We start from the raw sequence: 12,943 nt of genomic DNA on the forward strand, positions 1-12,943 counted from the left end.
AAAATATCAGGAATATTCGATTTCAGAATGAGCCAATCAGAGTGCTCCTACAGCAGTTCTCGAAATTCCGCAATCAATTTCGCATTCGCATTTTGCGAAATTTCGATAAAATATCACGAATATTCGATTTCAGAATGAGCCAATCAGAGTGCCCCTACAGCAGTTGTCGAAATTTCGCAATTATTTTCGCATTCGCAATAGCGAAATTTCGCAAAAATTAAATTTAGAAAAAAATATCACGAATATTCGATTTTAGCGAATATTTCTCGAATATTCGGCGATATATTTGTGATATATCGCGAAATCGAATATGGCGTATTCCGCTCAACACTATTCTCTACTACTGGGCTCTGAGTGTTTCCTGCAGCCACACCACACTGCACCCCCCCCACATGCCTAGAGGAGAAGAGAAAATGTAAAATACTTTAAATAGCTTGATTGTCAGCAATACTGACAGTTAAAAAATGTTAAGTGTAGTTTCTAATACTAGTAAATTACAGCTCTGGAGGCTGGGAATTTCCAACATCTATACCAGAACCTTGTCCTAGATTCCTAGATGAGGGTCTGGTGTAGATCTTAAAAACACAAAAGACAAAATAAAAATCTACATGGGTCCCCCCTCAAACATCCATATCAGCCCTATATCTGAGCAGGCCAGGAAAGGAAGGGGGGGGGCATGCGCCCCTACCCCTCCTGACCCATACCAGGTCACATCCCCCTTAACATGGAGAGGGTATTTTGCCAGAAGGGACAGTCCCGGCATAGCGCCTTGTCCCCATATTATTATCATTATGATTATTATACACGATGTATATAGCGCCAACAGTTTAAGCAGCACTTTACAATGTAGAGGGTGGGCAGCACAATTACAGTACAGTTCAATACAGAAGGTACAGGAGGGCCCGGCTCGTAGAGCTTACAGTCTAAAGGGAGGGGGTGGTGGTACAAAAGGTAATAGTTGCAGAGAATGATTTGATGGGGGTGGCTCAGGGACAGTTGTTAGGTGGGTGTGGGGTAGGCGTCCCTGAATAAATGAGTTTTCAGGGATCTCCTAAAGGGTAGGGGCTGATCAAACATACTGGGGTAGGGAGTTCCAGAGGATGGGAGAGGCTTTGGGGAAGTCCTGAAGGTGAGCATCGGAGGAGGTTTACAAGGGAGCTAGAGAGTAGGAGGTCCTGGGAGGAGCGGAGGGGACGATTTGGACGATATCTGCAGATGAGGTTGGTTATATAGATGGGGCGATGTTGTGAATGGCCTTGTATGTTGTGGTTAGCATTTTGAATTTTACACGTAGGATAGGGAAAGCCAGTGAAGGGATTGGCAGAGAGGAGCAGCAGTCACAGATCGGTTGGTGAGGTGTATTAGTCTAGCAGCAGAATTCATAATAGACTGAAGGGGGTTATCCTTCATAAGGGTAAGCCATTAACTGGTTGCCGACCAGCCGCCGTCGTTTTACGGCGGCAGGTCAGCTCCCATGCGCGAGAACCCGTAGCTATACATCGGCTCTCGCACAGGCCACTAGGGGCGCGTGCACGCCGCCGGAGGCCCGCGCGCGCCCCCGCACTCCCCCGACTCCCGTGCGCGTGCCCGGCGGGCGCGATCGCCGCCGGGCACACGCGATCGCTCGTTACAGAGCGAGGACCGGGAGCTGTGTGTGTAAACACACAGCTCCCGGTCCTGTCAGGGAGAGAAATGCTGATCTTCTGTTCATACAATGTATGAACAGAAGATCGGTCATTTCCCCATGTCACTCCACCCCCCCTACAGTTAGAACACACCCAGGGAACATACTTAACCCCTTCCCTGCCCCCTCGTGTTAACCCCTTCACTGCCAGTGGCATTTTTATAGTAATCCAATGCATTTTTATAGCACTGATCGCTATAAAAATGCCAATGGTCCCCAAAATGTGTCAAAAGTGTCCGAAGTGTCCGCCATAATGTCGCCGCCATTATTAGTAAAAAAAAATATTAATAAAAATGCCATAAAAATACCCCCTATTTTGTAAACGCTATAACTTTTGCGCAAACCAATCAATAAACGCTTATTGCGATTTTTATTTACGAAAAATATGTAGAAGGATTACGTATCGGCCTAAACTGAGGAAAAAAAATGTTTTTTTTATATATTTTTGGGGGATATTTATTATAGCAAAAAGTAAAAAATATTCATTTTTTTCAAAATTGTCGCTCTATTTTTGTTTATAGCGCAAAAACTAAAAACCGCAGAGGTGATCAAATACCACCAAAAGAAAGCTCTATTTGTGGGGAAAAAAGGACGCCAATTTTGTTTGGGAGCCACGTCGCACGCCCACGCAATTGTTAGTTAAAGCGACGCAGTGGCGTATCGCAAAAGTGCTCTGGTTTTTGACCAGCAATATGGTCCGGGGGAAGTGGTTAAAGAGAGAGTTGCAGTAATCAAGACAGGAAATAATCGAGGAGTGAATAAGTTGCTTTGTGGTGTCGTTAGTCAGGAAGGGTCGAATTCTCGAGATGTTGCGGAGATTAAGGCGGCAAGATTTAGCCAGTGATTGGATGTGGGGGCTGCAGGAGAGGTCAGAGTCAAGGATTACACCCAGCAGCCTGGTATGTGTTACGGGACCAATGGTTGTGTTGTTGATATTAATGGTAAAGTCATGGAGGAGGTGGGGAGTCATGTATTTTAAAAAATCGTGACTCGGTTTGCATGTGTTGTCTCGCAAAGCGAGCACGATTTAAGCTAAAGCGGTGTGCAGTACCGCTTTTAGCCTGAGGTGGGGGGGGGCCGTAGCTAAGCAGAACCGAACGTCGCTGATTGCAGCCAATCGGCGCCGTTCCGAAATGCACGAAAATACCATAGGACTGCATGGATGACCTTGGCAAATCTCGGGTAGGAAGTCTTTCCGAGGTTTGCCGAGGTCAGCCGAGGCTCTCCGGCACCCCCCGCCTCTGGCCACATGCGGTATTGCATCCCATTAAAGTCAATGCTTAACAAATTATTTTAGTTTCCATTGACTTCAATGGGGAAACTCACTTTGATTTGCGAGTACTTTGAATTATGAGCATTCTCCTGGAACGGATTGTGCTTGTAATCCAAGGTTCCACTGTATGGGTATGGAGTAATGGCCATTGGTTTTAGCATTTAGTAGGTCACTGGTAAAAATGAGCCGAACACCCCCCTGTTCGGTTCGCATCAGAACTTGCGAACACACCAAATGTTTGTGTAAACTTTAGAACCCCGTTAAAGTCTATGGGACTCGAACATTTGAAATCTAAAGTGTTAATTTTAAAGGCTAATATGCAAGTTATTGTCCTAAAAAGTGTTTGGGGACCCAGGTCCTGTCCCAGGAAACATGTATCAATGCAAAAAAAGTTTTAAAAACTACCGTTTTTTCAGGAGCAGTGAATTTAATAATGCTAAAAGTGAAACAATAAAAGTGAAATATTACTTTAAATTTCGTACCTGGGGGGGGGGGGGGGGGTGTAAAGTCAGCATGTAAAAAAGCGCATGTTTCCCGTACATAGAACTGTCCCTGCACAAAGTGTAATTTCTGAAAGAAAAAAAGGCATTTAAAACCTGCTTTGCGGCTCTAATGAATTGTCGGCTCTGGCAATTACAGAGATGATTCATTCATAAAAAATAAAAATAAAAAAGCTGGGGGTCCCCCGAAATTCCATTAACAGGCCCTTCAGGTCTGATATGGATTTTAAGGGGAACTCTACCCCAAATTTAAAATAAAAATGGCGTGGAGTTCCCCCAAAAATCCATACCAGACCCTTATCCGAGCACGTTAACCTGGCCGGCCGCAGAAAAGAGGGGGGGACAGAGTGCGGCCCCCCCCTCTCCTGAACCGCACCAGGCTACATGCCCTCAACATGGGGAGGATGTCCCCATGTTGATGGGGACAAGGGCCTCATCCCCACAACCCTTGCCCGGTGGTTGTGGGGGTCTGCTGGCGGTGGGCTTATAAGAATCTGGAAGACCCCTTTAACAAAGGGGACCCCCAGATCCTGGCCCCCCCTATGTGAATTGGTAATGGGGTACACTGTACCATTTCACAAAGGAAGTGTATATAGTTAAAATAAAAAACACACAGACACCGTAGAAAAAAATCCTTTATTAATAAAAAAATTAAAAAAATCCAGCCATGTGAATCCACTCTCGGCCCGGCCGCCCACTCCAACGTGGTCTTCTATCCAGCGACGGATGATCTCTCCAGCGACGGGTGATCAGCTGTCCGGTCCAGCGATGAGAAGATCCATCCGGTCCTTCCCGGTCTTTCCCAGTGACGTACGAGGGTGCGTCAGAGGGGGCGGGGTCACGTGACGTGTGGCCGCTTCCCCTATATAAGAAATGTCACAGCTCCAGCGCATCATTCCGCTGGGCTGTGTCCAGCGGAGAGAGGAGCTGCCTGCTGCGCTCTGGACGGATGGATCTTCTCATCGCTGGACCGGACCGCTGATCACCCGTCGCTGGAGAGATCATCCGTCGCTGGATAGAAGACCATGTTGGAGCGGGGGGCCGGGCCGAGAGTGGATTCACATCGCTGGATTTTTTTTTTTTATTATTAATAAAGGATTTTTTTCTCGGTTGTCTGTGTGTTTTTTTTAACTATTTACACTTCCTTCGTGAAATGGTAGAGGCACAGTGTACCCCATTACCAATTCACATAGGGGGGGGCAGGATCTGGGGGTCCCCTTTGTTAAAGGGGTCTTCCAGATTCTTATAAGCCCCCCGCCCGCAGACCCCCACAACCACCGGGCAAGGGTTGTGGGGATGAAATCCCCCCCATGTTGAGGGCATGTGGCCTGGTGCGGTTCAGGAGAGGGGGGGCGCACTCTGTCCCCCCCTCTTTTCTGCGGCCGGCCAGGTTAACGTGCTCGGATAAGGGTCTGGTGTGGATTTTTGGGGGAACTCCACGCCATTTTTTTTTAAAATTTGGGGTGGAGTTCCCCTTAAAATCCACATCAGACCTGAAGGGTCTGGTATGGATATTTGGGGGGAACCCCACATCATTTTTTTTATTTAATTGACGGCGGGGTTCCCCTTAATGTCCATATCAGACCTGAAGGGCCTGTTAATGGAATTTGGGGGGACCCCCAGCTTTTTTTTTTATGAATGAATCATCTCTGAATTGCCAGAGCCGACAATTCATTAGAGCCGCAAAGCCGGTTTTAAATGCCTTTTTTTCTTTCAGAAATGACACTTTGTGCAGGGACAGTTCTATGTACGGGAAACATGCGCTTTTTCACATGCTGACTTTACACCCCCCCTAGGTATGAAATTGAAAGTAATATTACACTTTTATTGTTTCACTTTTAGCATTATTAAATTCACTGCTCCTGAAAAAAGGGCCGTTTTTAAAACTTTTTTTTGCATTGATACATGTTTCCTGGGACAGGACCCAGGTCCCCAAACACTTTTTAGGACAATAAATTGCATATTAGCCTTTAAAATGAACACTTTAGATTTCTCCCATAGACTTTAACAGGGTGTTCCGCAGCTTTTCGAATTTGCCGCGGACACCCCTAATTGTTCGTTGTTCACCGAACAGGCGAACAGGCAATGTTCGAGTCGAACATGAGTTCGACTCGAACTCGAAGCTCATCCCTAGTCACTGGTGAGTTTTAGTAAGGCAGATTCAGTAGAATGTTGCTGAGGACAAGTACATCTTGCCCACAACCCCAGCCAGGTACTTGTGGGGGTATGGAAGTTATCAGGGGCTTATCAGAATCTTAAAGCCCCTAAAAAATAAGGGGGCCCACAGATACTTCCCTAGGTAAAAGTGTAAGGAGTGCATAGAACTAGGGTGCCCATGTGTCCCGGATTGCCTGGGATTATCCCGTAATTGACATCTTTGTCTCTGGTCCTGGGTATACAGTGTCCTGGAATCGCCCCCTTGGCCGATCTGATGCCCCCTAAAAATTGCCGCCGCATTGCCTCTGTCCCTCACTGCCCGCTGTGCTAGTTCTGTCCAAGACTGCTTCATTTCCCCCCAGACGCTGCCTGGCTCACTGCCAAAACCAATGGTTGCTAGGCATGGCCCGACTGGCGTATAACAACCAGTGACGTCAAGACGAGGAGGAGAGTGGAGCCCCAGCATTCTGAGAGAGCCGGTGGAGGATTCCGCCTTGTGCCTATGCTCCGCCCACGACTCTGCCTCTTCCCTGGTGGCTGTTCCTGCGCTGGAAGAAAGGTAAGCGAAATGCTCCCTGCACTGCCCTGACTGTAAGACTGAATAGCTCATGGTCACTCTGCACCATCCCATACACTGCACCCCTCCAGTCATGCTGTACATTATACTTCCCTCCACTACCACCCCCTCCCAACATACTGCCCTCCACTGCCACCCCTCCTATTATACTGCCCTCCACTGCCACCCCTCCTATTATACTGCCCTCCACTGTAGGATGACCAGACATCCCGGTTTCCGGGGACAGTCCCCAGATTGAGGACACTGTCCCCGGACCAAGTCCGTCCCCGGATTGGATTTGAACAAGGGCTGGGGCAGTGCAGAATTGAAAAAAAAATCTGAATAACACACCCCTGCTCTGCCGCTTCTACTAGCTTAGGGGGGTGTATTTATTTCCATTATCTGTGCCCCTTGCTGATGATCATGTGCTGGTCGGAGTGGAGGGAATATTTCACCTGCATGCCCATTCAGCTCCGCTCGCATATTCTTCTGCCTTGGCTCAAGTCCCGGCCAGCCACCTGCCTGCTTCCTCCGCTCCCTACCCAGTAGTAGCTGGGGCCCGGAGAGTGAGACTTGAGAGGCTGTGAGGAGGGCGATGGGCAGAGAGTCGCTGATTGCCGCCATTGCTAGTAAAAAAAAATATGTCCCCGGATTTAATTTTAAACACCTGGTCACCTTACTCCACTGCCACCTCTCCTATTATACTGCCCTCCACTGCCACCCCTCCTATTATACTGCCCTCTAATAACCCCCCTATTATACTGCCCTCCACTACCACCCCCTCCCATCATACTGCCCCCTCCCATTATACCGCCCTCCACTGCCACCCCTTCTATTATACTGCCCTCCACTAACCTCCGCCCCAATTTACTGCCCTCCACTACCACCCCCTCCCATCATACTGCCCTCCACTACCTCCCCTCCCATAATGGTGCCCTCCACTAACCCCCTTCCCATTATGATGCCCTCAACTACCACTACAGCTTGGAAACGCCTACTCCCGCGGAAGAAGTACATGGAAGCACATGGAAGAAGTACATGGAAGCCGGATTGCAAATATAGATTATAAGGTATGTGCAGCCTAAAAAAAATTGCCAATTGTACATGTTCGAAGTATAAAGAATTTAGTCTGATATTGATGTTATTTGGGTGAACCTCTACTTTAAGGAGGCCTGCCACCTGCCAATCCTAGTTGGGTATTGGTCAGGGCTCCTTAACACACCACCAGACAACTCCGCCTCTCCTCCCCTCCTCTGCTTCCAGAATCTTCTGGAGGCCAGAGGGAGGTAACCAAGAAGTGACACTGCCTGTAAGTCACCAGCCTACACTAAACCACTCCCAGCCCCTAGATCAGCTAGGGCTTGCCTAAATTTACCTGCACTCAGCACTGGCCAAAAAAACTAACTCTAGCACCTACCTAAGGTAGAAGAGGGTGCTACACTTGGGGAGCCACAGTCCCTTATGAATAATGTGTCCATGTTTCAGGCAAACAGGAACCCAAAACCGAGACTGTCTGGGTGAATCCCAGACAGGTGGCAACCCTAAGTGGAAGTGCTGTTACTATACTCATGTTCCAGCCTTGGAGTAATACTGATGGCCTAGTGTTGAGGTATTTTGTGTTATGTGTGTTGTGTGATGCCTTTTAATGTTTTATATGTTTCTTTTTGTTTGTTTCTGCAAAATTATTAAAAACATATATTTTCAAAAACAGAGATGTCACATGGACATTGAAGGAAGTTTAAAAAAAAAATTCAACCACATTGCACAAAAGATGAGCAAGCAAAACCCCACTTACTGAATAATGGAGAGTTCCATACCTCACCACCACCATTTTCAAGCTAATTAACATCCACAATAATAAACCCATTTAGTTTTTTTTTTTTGTTGTTTTTAATAAAACAAATAGATTAATACATTTGAACACATAATTAAAAAAAAAGTTGTGATAGTTGTGAAAAATTTAAATGGAGTACAGTGCCCATGTAATTTAGAGATCCAGCAAACTAGCCCAATATTGGATTTGCTACTTGCTTAGTCAACTATCACCATTAAAAAGAAACAATATGGGGCACATAAGGACCTTCCAAATCGCCTTACCATAAATAATTATAATATTCTAAAAAAATAAAACCATTATTTAGCCTCCAACATCCAGTCAGGTGTGTTTTAGTCCTTGTGTTGAGGAATCATTTTTTTCCCCTTTGTAAAAGTTATTCGTCTGTCTGCCAGCTTGGTGTGACATTGAGCATTCGCTGTTCTGTAGTTCCTTCCATATCCGTGCCATGAACTCCGCATTAATACCGTGGACCACCAGGGCTTCTTTGTACTTACACACATCGTACTTTAATCCTTTCACGTAGAAGCGGCTGTCATGCCGAAAGGATAGGTTGGCCGCCACGGAGAGAAATCCAAAATATACGTCGTCCAATGGGAAAACAGGGAGTAGAAGGGAGGCGTTGTACAGGCCGATCACTGAGGGTCCCGGGAACAGAAAACCGCCACCGGAGACAAAAGCTGGATAATGTTGCTGAGGGTACAGAGTCTTTGTGATGCTGTATTTGGTCTGACGCAGGACAGGTGGCCTATGATAGTGAAAACCATGAATTGTATCTGGGGATCCATATTCTGTAATATACTGTACAATCACGTCTGGGTTCACAAATTCATCATCGTCAACTGTAGGGAGGAAAGAGTCACTTATTATGTATGAAGATCATTAACCATATTATCAATCTATCTACAGTATATATCTAGAATGCAGAGACCTTATATTTTATGAATAAAAATATCACCTCCGCTCTTGTGTATTACCATATCTCTGCAAGCTCCCCCCCACCCTCCTATCATGTGTGATTGCATCTCTGCATTCCCTCACTTTCTCTGTTCTTTGTGACTGTGAGAGGCAGCAGAGACATAGACACACAGGAGAGGAGAGGGGTGAGAGGCTGCAGAGACATAGACACACAGGAGAGGAGAGGTGTGAGAGGCTGCAGAGACATAGACACACAGGAGAGGAGAGGGGTGAGAGGCTGCAGAGACATAGATACAGGGGAGAGGAGAGGATGCAGAGACATAGACACACAGGAGAGGAGAGGGGTAAGAGCCTGCAGAGACATAGACACACAGGAGAGGGGTGAGAGGCTGCAGAGACATAGACACACAGGAGAGGAGAGGGGTGAGAGTCTGCAGAGACATAGACACACAGGAGAGGAGAGGGGTGAGAGGCTGCAGAGACATAGACACACAGGAGAGGAGAGGGGTGAGAGGCTGCAGAGACATAGACACACAGGAGAGGAGAGGGATGAGAAGCTGCAGAGACACAAACACACAGGAGAGGAGAGGGGTGAGAGGCTGCAGAGACAAAGAAACACAGGAGAGTAGGGGGGTGAGAGGCTGCAGAGACAGACACACAGGAGAGGAGAGGGGTGATAGGCTGCAGAGACATAGACACAGAGGAGAGGGGTGAGAGGCTGCAGAGACATAGACACACAGGAGAGGAGGGGGTGAGAGGCTGCAGAGACATAGACACAGAAGAGGAGAGGGGTGAGAGGCTGCAGAGACATAGACACACAGGAGAGGGTCAGAGGCTGCAGAGACATAGACACATGGGAGAGGAGAGGGGTGAGAGACTGCAGAGACATAGACACACAGGAGAGGAGAGGGGTGAGAGGCTGCAGAGACATAGACACACAGGAGAGGGGTGAGAGGCTGCAGAGACATAGACACACAGGAGAGGAGAGGGGTGAGAGGCTGCAGAGACATAGACACACAGGAGAGGAGAGGGATGAGAAGCTGCAGAGACACAAACACACAGGAGAGGAGAGGGGTGAGAGGCTGCAGAGACAAAGAAACACAGGAGAGTAGGGGGGTGATAGGCTGCAGAGACATAGACACAGAGGAGAGGGGTGAGAGGCTGCAGAGACATAGACACACAGGAGAGGAGAGGGGTAAGAGGCTGCAGAGACATAGACACACAGGAGAGGAGAGGGGTGAGGCTGCAGAGACATAGACACACAGGAGAGGAGAGGGGTGAGAGGCTGCAGAGACATAGACACACAGGAGAGGAGAGGGGTGAGAGGCTGCAGAGACATAGACACACAGGAGAGGAGAGGGGTGAGGCTGCAGAGACATAGACACACAGGAGAGGAGAGGGGTGAGAGGCTGCAGAGACATAGACACACAGGAGAGGAGAGGGGTGAGAGGCTGCAGAGACATAGACACACAGGAGAGGAGAGGGGTGAGGCTGCAGAGACATAGACACACAGGAGAGGAGAGGGGTGAGGCTGCAGAGACATAGACACACAGGAGAGGAGAGGGGTGAGAGGCTGCAGAGACATAGACACACAGGAGAGGAGAGGGGTGAGAGGCTGCAGAGACATAGACACACAGGAGAGGAGAGGGGTGAGAGGCTGCAGAGACATAGACACACAAGAGAGGAGAGGGGTGAGAGGCTGCAGAGACATAGACACACGGGAGAGGAGAGGGGTGAGAGGCTGCAGAGACATAGACACACAGGAGAGGAGAGGGGTGAGAGGCTGCAAAGACATAGACACACAGGAGAGGAGAGGGGTGAGAGGCTGCAGAGACATAGACACACAGGAGAGGAGAGGGGTGAGAGGCTGGAAAGACATAGACACACAGGAGAGGAGAGGGGTGAGAGGCTGCAGAGACATAGACACACAGGAGAAGAGAGGGATGAGAGGCTGCAGAGACATAGACACACAGGAGAGGAGAGGGGTGAGAGGCTGCAGAGACATAGACACACAGGAGAGGAGAGGGGTGAGAGGCTGCAGAGACATAGACACACAGGAGAGGAGAGGGGTGAGAGGCTGCAGAGACATAGACACACAGGAGAGGAGAGGGGTGGGAGGAAAAAAGCAAAAAATATGCATATCATCGATTTATATTGTGGAGGAGAGGGGCGGGGGAAAGGGGCAGGGAGATGTTTAAAAACCTTCAGTCGCTCAGTAGAGTGAATATCCACTTTAATAAGCAGTAAAAGATATTTAAAACAAGCTGTCATTGACCTCCCTGGTTGCTTGTAATGTGAAGTTATTCAAAGGTCGTAACAAAGATTCTAAGTTTGGTTTCATTTGGTGTCTAACAGCAAGGAAATACCAACTGTGTAGAGTAGAAGTGTACAAGACTGGCAGGGTGCCAACATTCTGCTTCCATACAAAGTAAGAGCAATAGAGCTAAGATTTCAGTGCCTCTGTTGTGAATTTTGAGGATGAATTTCTCCACAATGCCCATAATTACATAAGTGAATGAGAAGTTGTTTTGAAGTGCTTGTTTCCGATTGTGTAAATATTTTGGTGTGCCTAGTCTGGGCGCTCCTCTCTTACCTTTAAAAATGTGATCCACTTGAGGTGACTTCAGATACAGCCACTCCAAGAAGCAGCGTTCTTTCAAGGACAAGTTATGGTGTCCTTCGGTCATGTCCCATTGTAGAATGTCACCGTATTCTTGGCTCTCATATTTGGCCATTTCCATATGTCCTTTCACACCCGTCTTTCCCAACAAGAATATCGGTTTAATTCTGTATCCGTTTATCTCTCTCTCTTTAGCCCATGTCTTCCGTAGTTCTGATCTCATTGCCCCATTACCGGGTTGGGATTTCACCGCCAGGATCAGCAGTTTTTGGTTGGTTGTTTCCTGTTCCTCTTGGTTTGGCTCCTTGATGAGTGTGCAATTGTAACTCTGTAGTTGGGGGAACTCCGCCTCAAACCTGGTTAGGTTCAGATGATAAGTGTGAGTGCCACTCGACAGGGTTACTGATTGTCTCATTATAGGGAGCGGCGTTCTGGCTGGTGTTGGGGCAAGACGCATCGTTCGGGGTATGTCTCTGGTGTTCATGGACCATCTCACCATCAGAAAAGTCACGATGGAGAACAAGGAGGCGTTTATGAGGATTCCTTTACGTTTCATTGTGCCCTGGATAGAGACAGCAAGAATTTTAATACAATAATTAAAAAAAAATGCTTTATTTATTCATACGTGTCCTCTTTTTTTCTTTGTTTTAATGTTTTTACATTTCTCTCAACAGCTGTTTAACCACTTCCTTACTGGGCACTTAAACCCCCTTCCTGACCAGAGGACTTTTTGCGATTCGGCACTGCGTCGCTTTAACTGAAAATTGCGCGGTCGTGCGACGTGGCTCCCAAACAAAATTGACGTCCTTTTTTCCCCACAAATAGAGCTTTCTTTTGGTGGTATTTGATCACCTCTGCGCTTTTTATTTTTTGCGCTATAAACAAAAATAGAGCGACAATTTTGAAAAAAAAAATAATAATTACTTGTTGCTATAATAAATAGCTCAATTTTTTTTATCCTTAGTCTAGGCCGATACGTATTCTACATATTTTTAGTAAAAAAAAAAATCGCAATAAGCGACTGGTTTGCGCAAAAGTTATAGCGCCTACAAAATAAGGGACAGAATTATTATTATTATTATTATTTTTTTTACTACTAGCGATTTTTATTGCGACTGCGACATTATGGCGGACACATCGGACACTTTTGACACATTTTTGGCACCATTCACATTTATACAGCGATCAGTGCTAAAAATATGCACTAATTACTGTATAAATGTGACTGGCAGGGAAGGGGTTAACACTAGGGGGTGAGGAAGGGGTTAAATGTGTGTCCTATATAGTGTTCTAACTGCGTGGGGGAAGGGGGGTGACTGGGAGGTGACCGATCTGTGTCTCTATGTACAAGAGACACAGATCCGTCTCCTCTCTCCCCTGACAGCACCGCTGTCTGCGAGA

The 12,943-nt window shown here is 47.3% G+C and overlaps 1 protein-coding gene across 3 annotated transcripts in view; it reads right to left on the minus strand.

The window, feature by feature from the left end:
- Window positions 1–8,077: 8,077 nt before the first annotated feature.
- The window catches only part of LOC120933671 (beta-1,3-galactosyltransferase 5-like), a 28,879-nt gene continuing 24,013 nt past the window's right edge, over window positions 8,078–12,943 (minus strand). For all 3 annotated transcript variants that reach the window (XM_040347005.1, XM_040347006.1, XM_040347007.1), the window contains exons 2-3: window positions 11,516–12,104; window positions 8,078–8,846 (exon numbers count right to left, since the gene is read on the minus strand). In XM_040347005.1, coding sequence (XP_040202939.1) covers window positions 8,326–8,846; window positions 11,516–12,104 — 1,110 coding nt within the window. In that variant the 3' untranslated portion in view covers window positions 8,078–8,325. The remainder of the gene's footprint in view (window positions 8,847–11,515; window positions 12,105–12,943) is intronic.

The sequence above is a fragment of the Rana temporaria genome, chromosome 3 (assembly GCF_905171775.1).
Source record: "Rana temporaria chromosome 3, aRanTem1.1, whole genome shotgun sequence".
Taxonomy (NCBI): domain Eukaryota; kingdom Metazoa; phylum Chordata; class Amphibia; order Anura; family Ranidae; genus Rana; species Rana temporaria.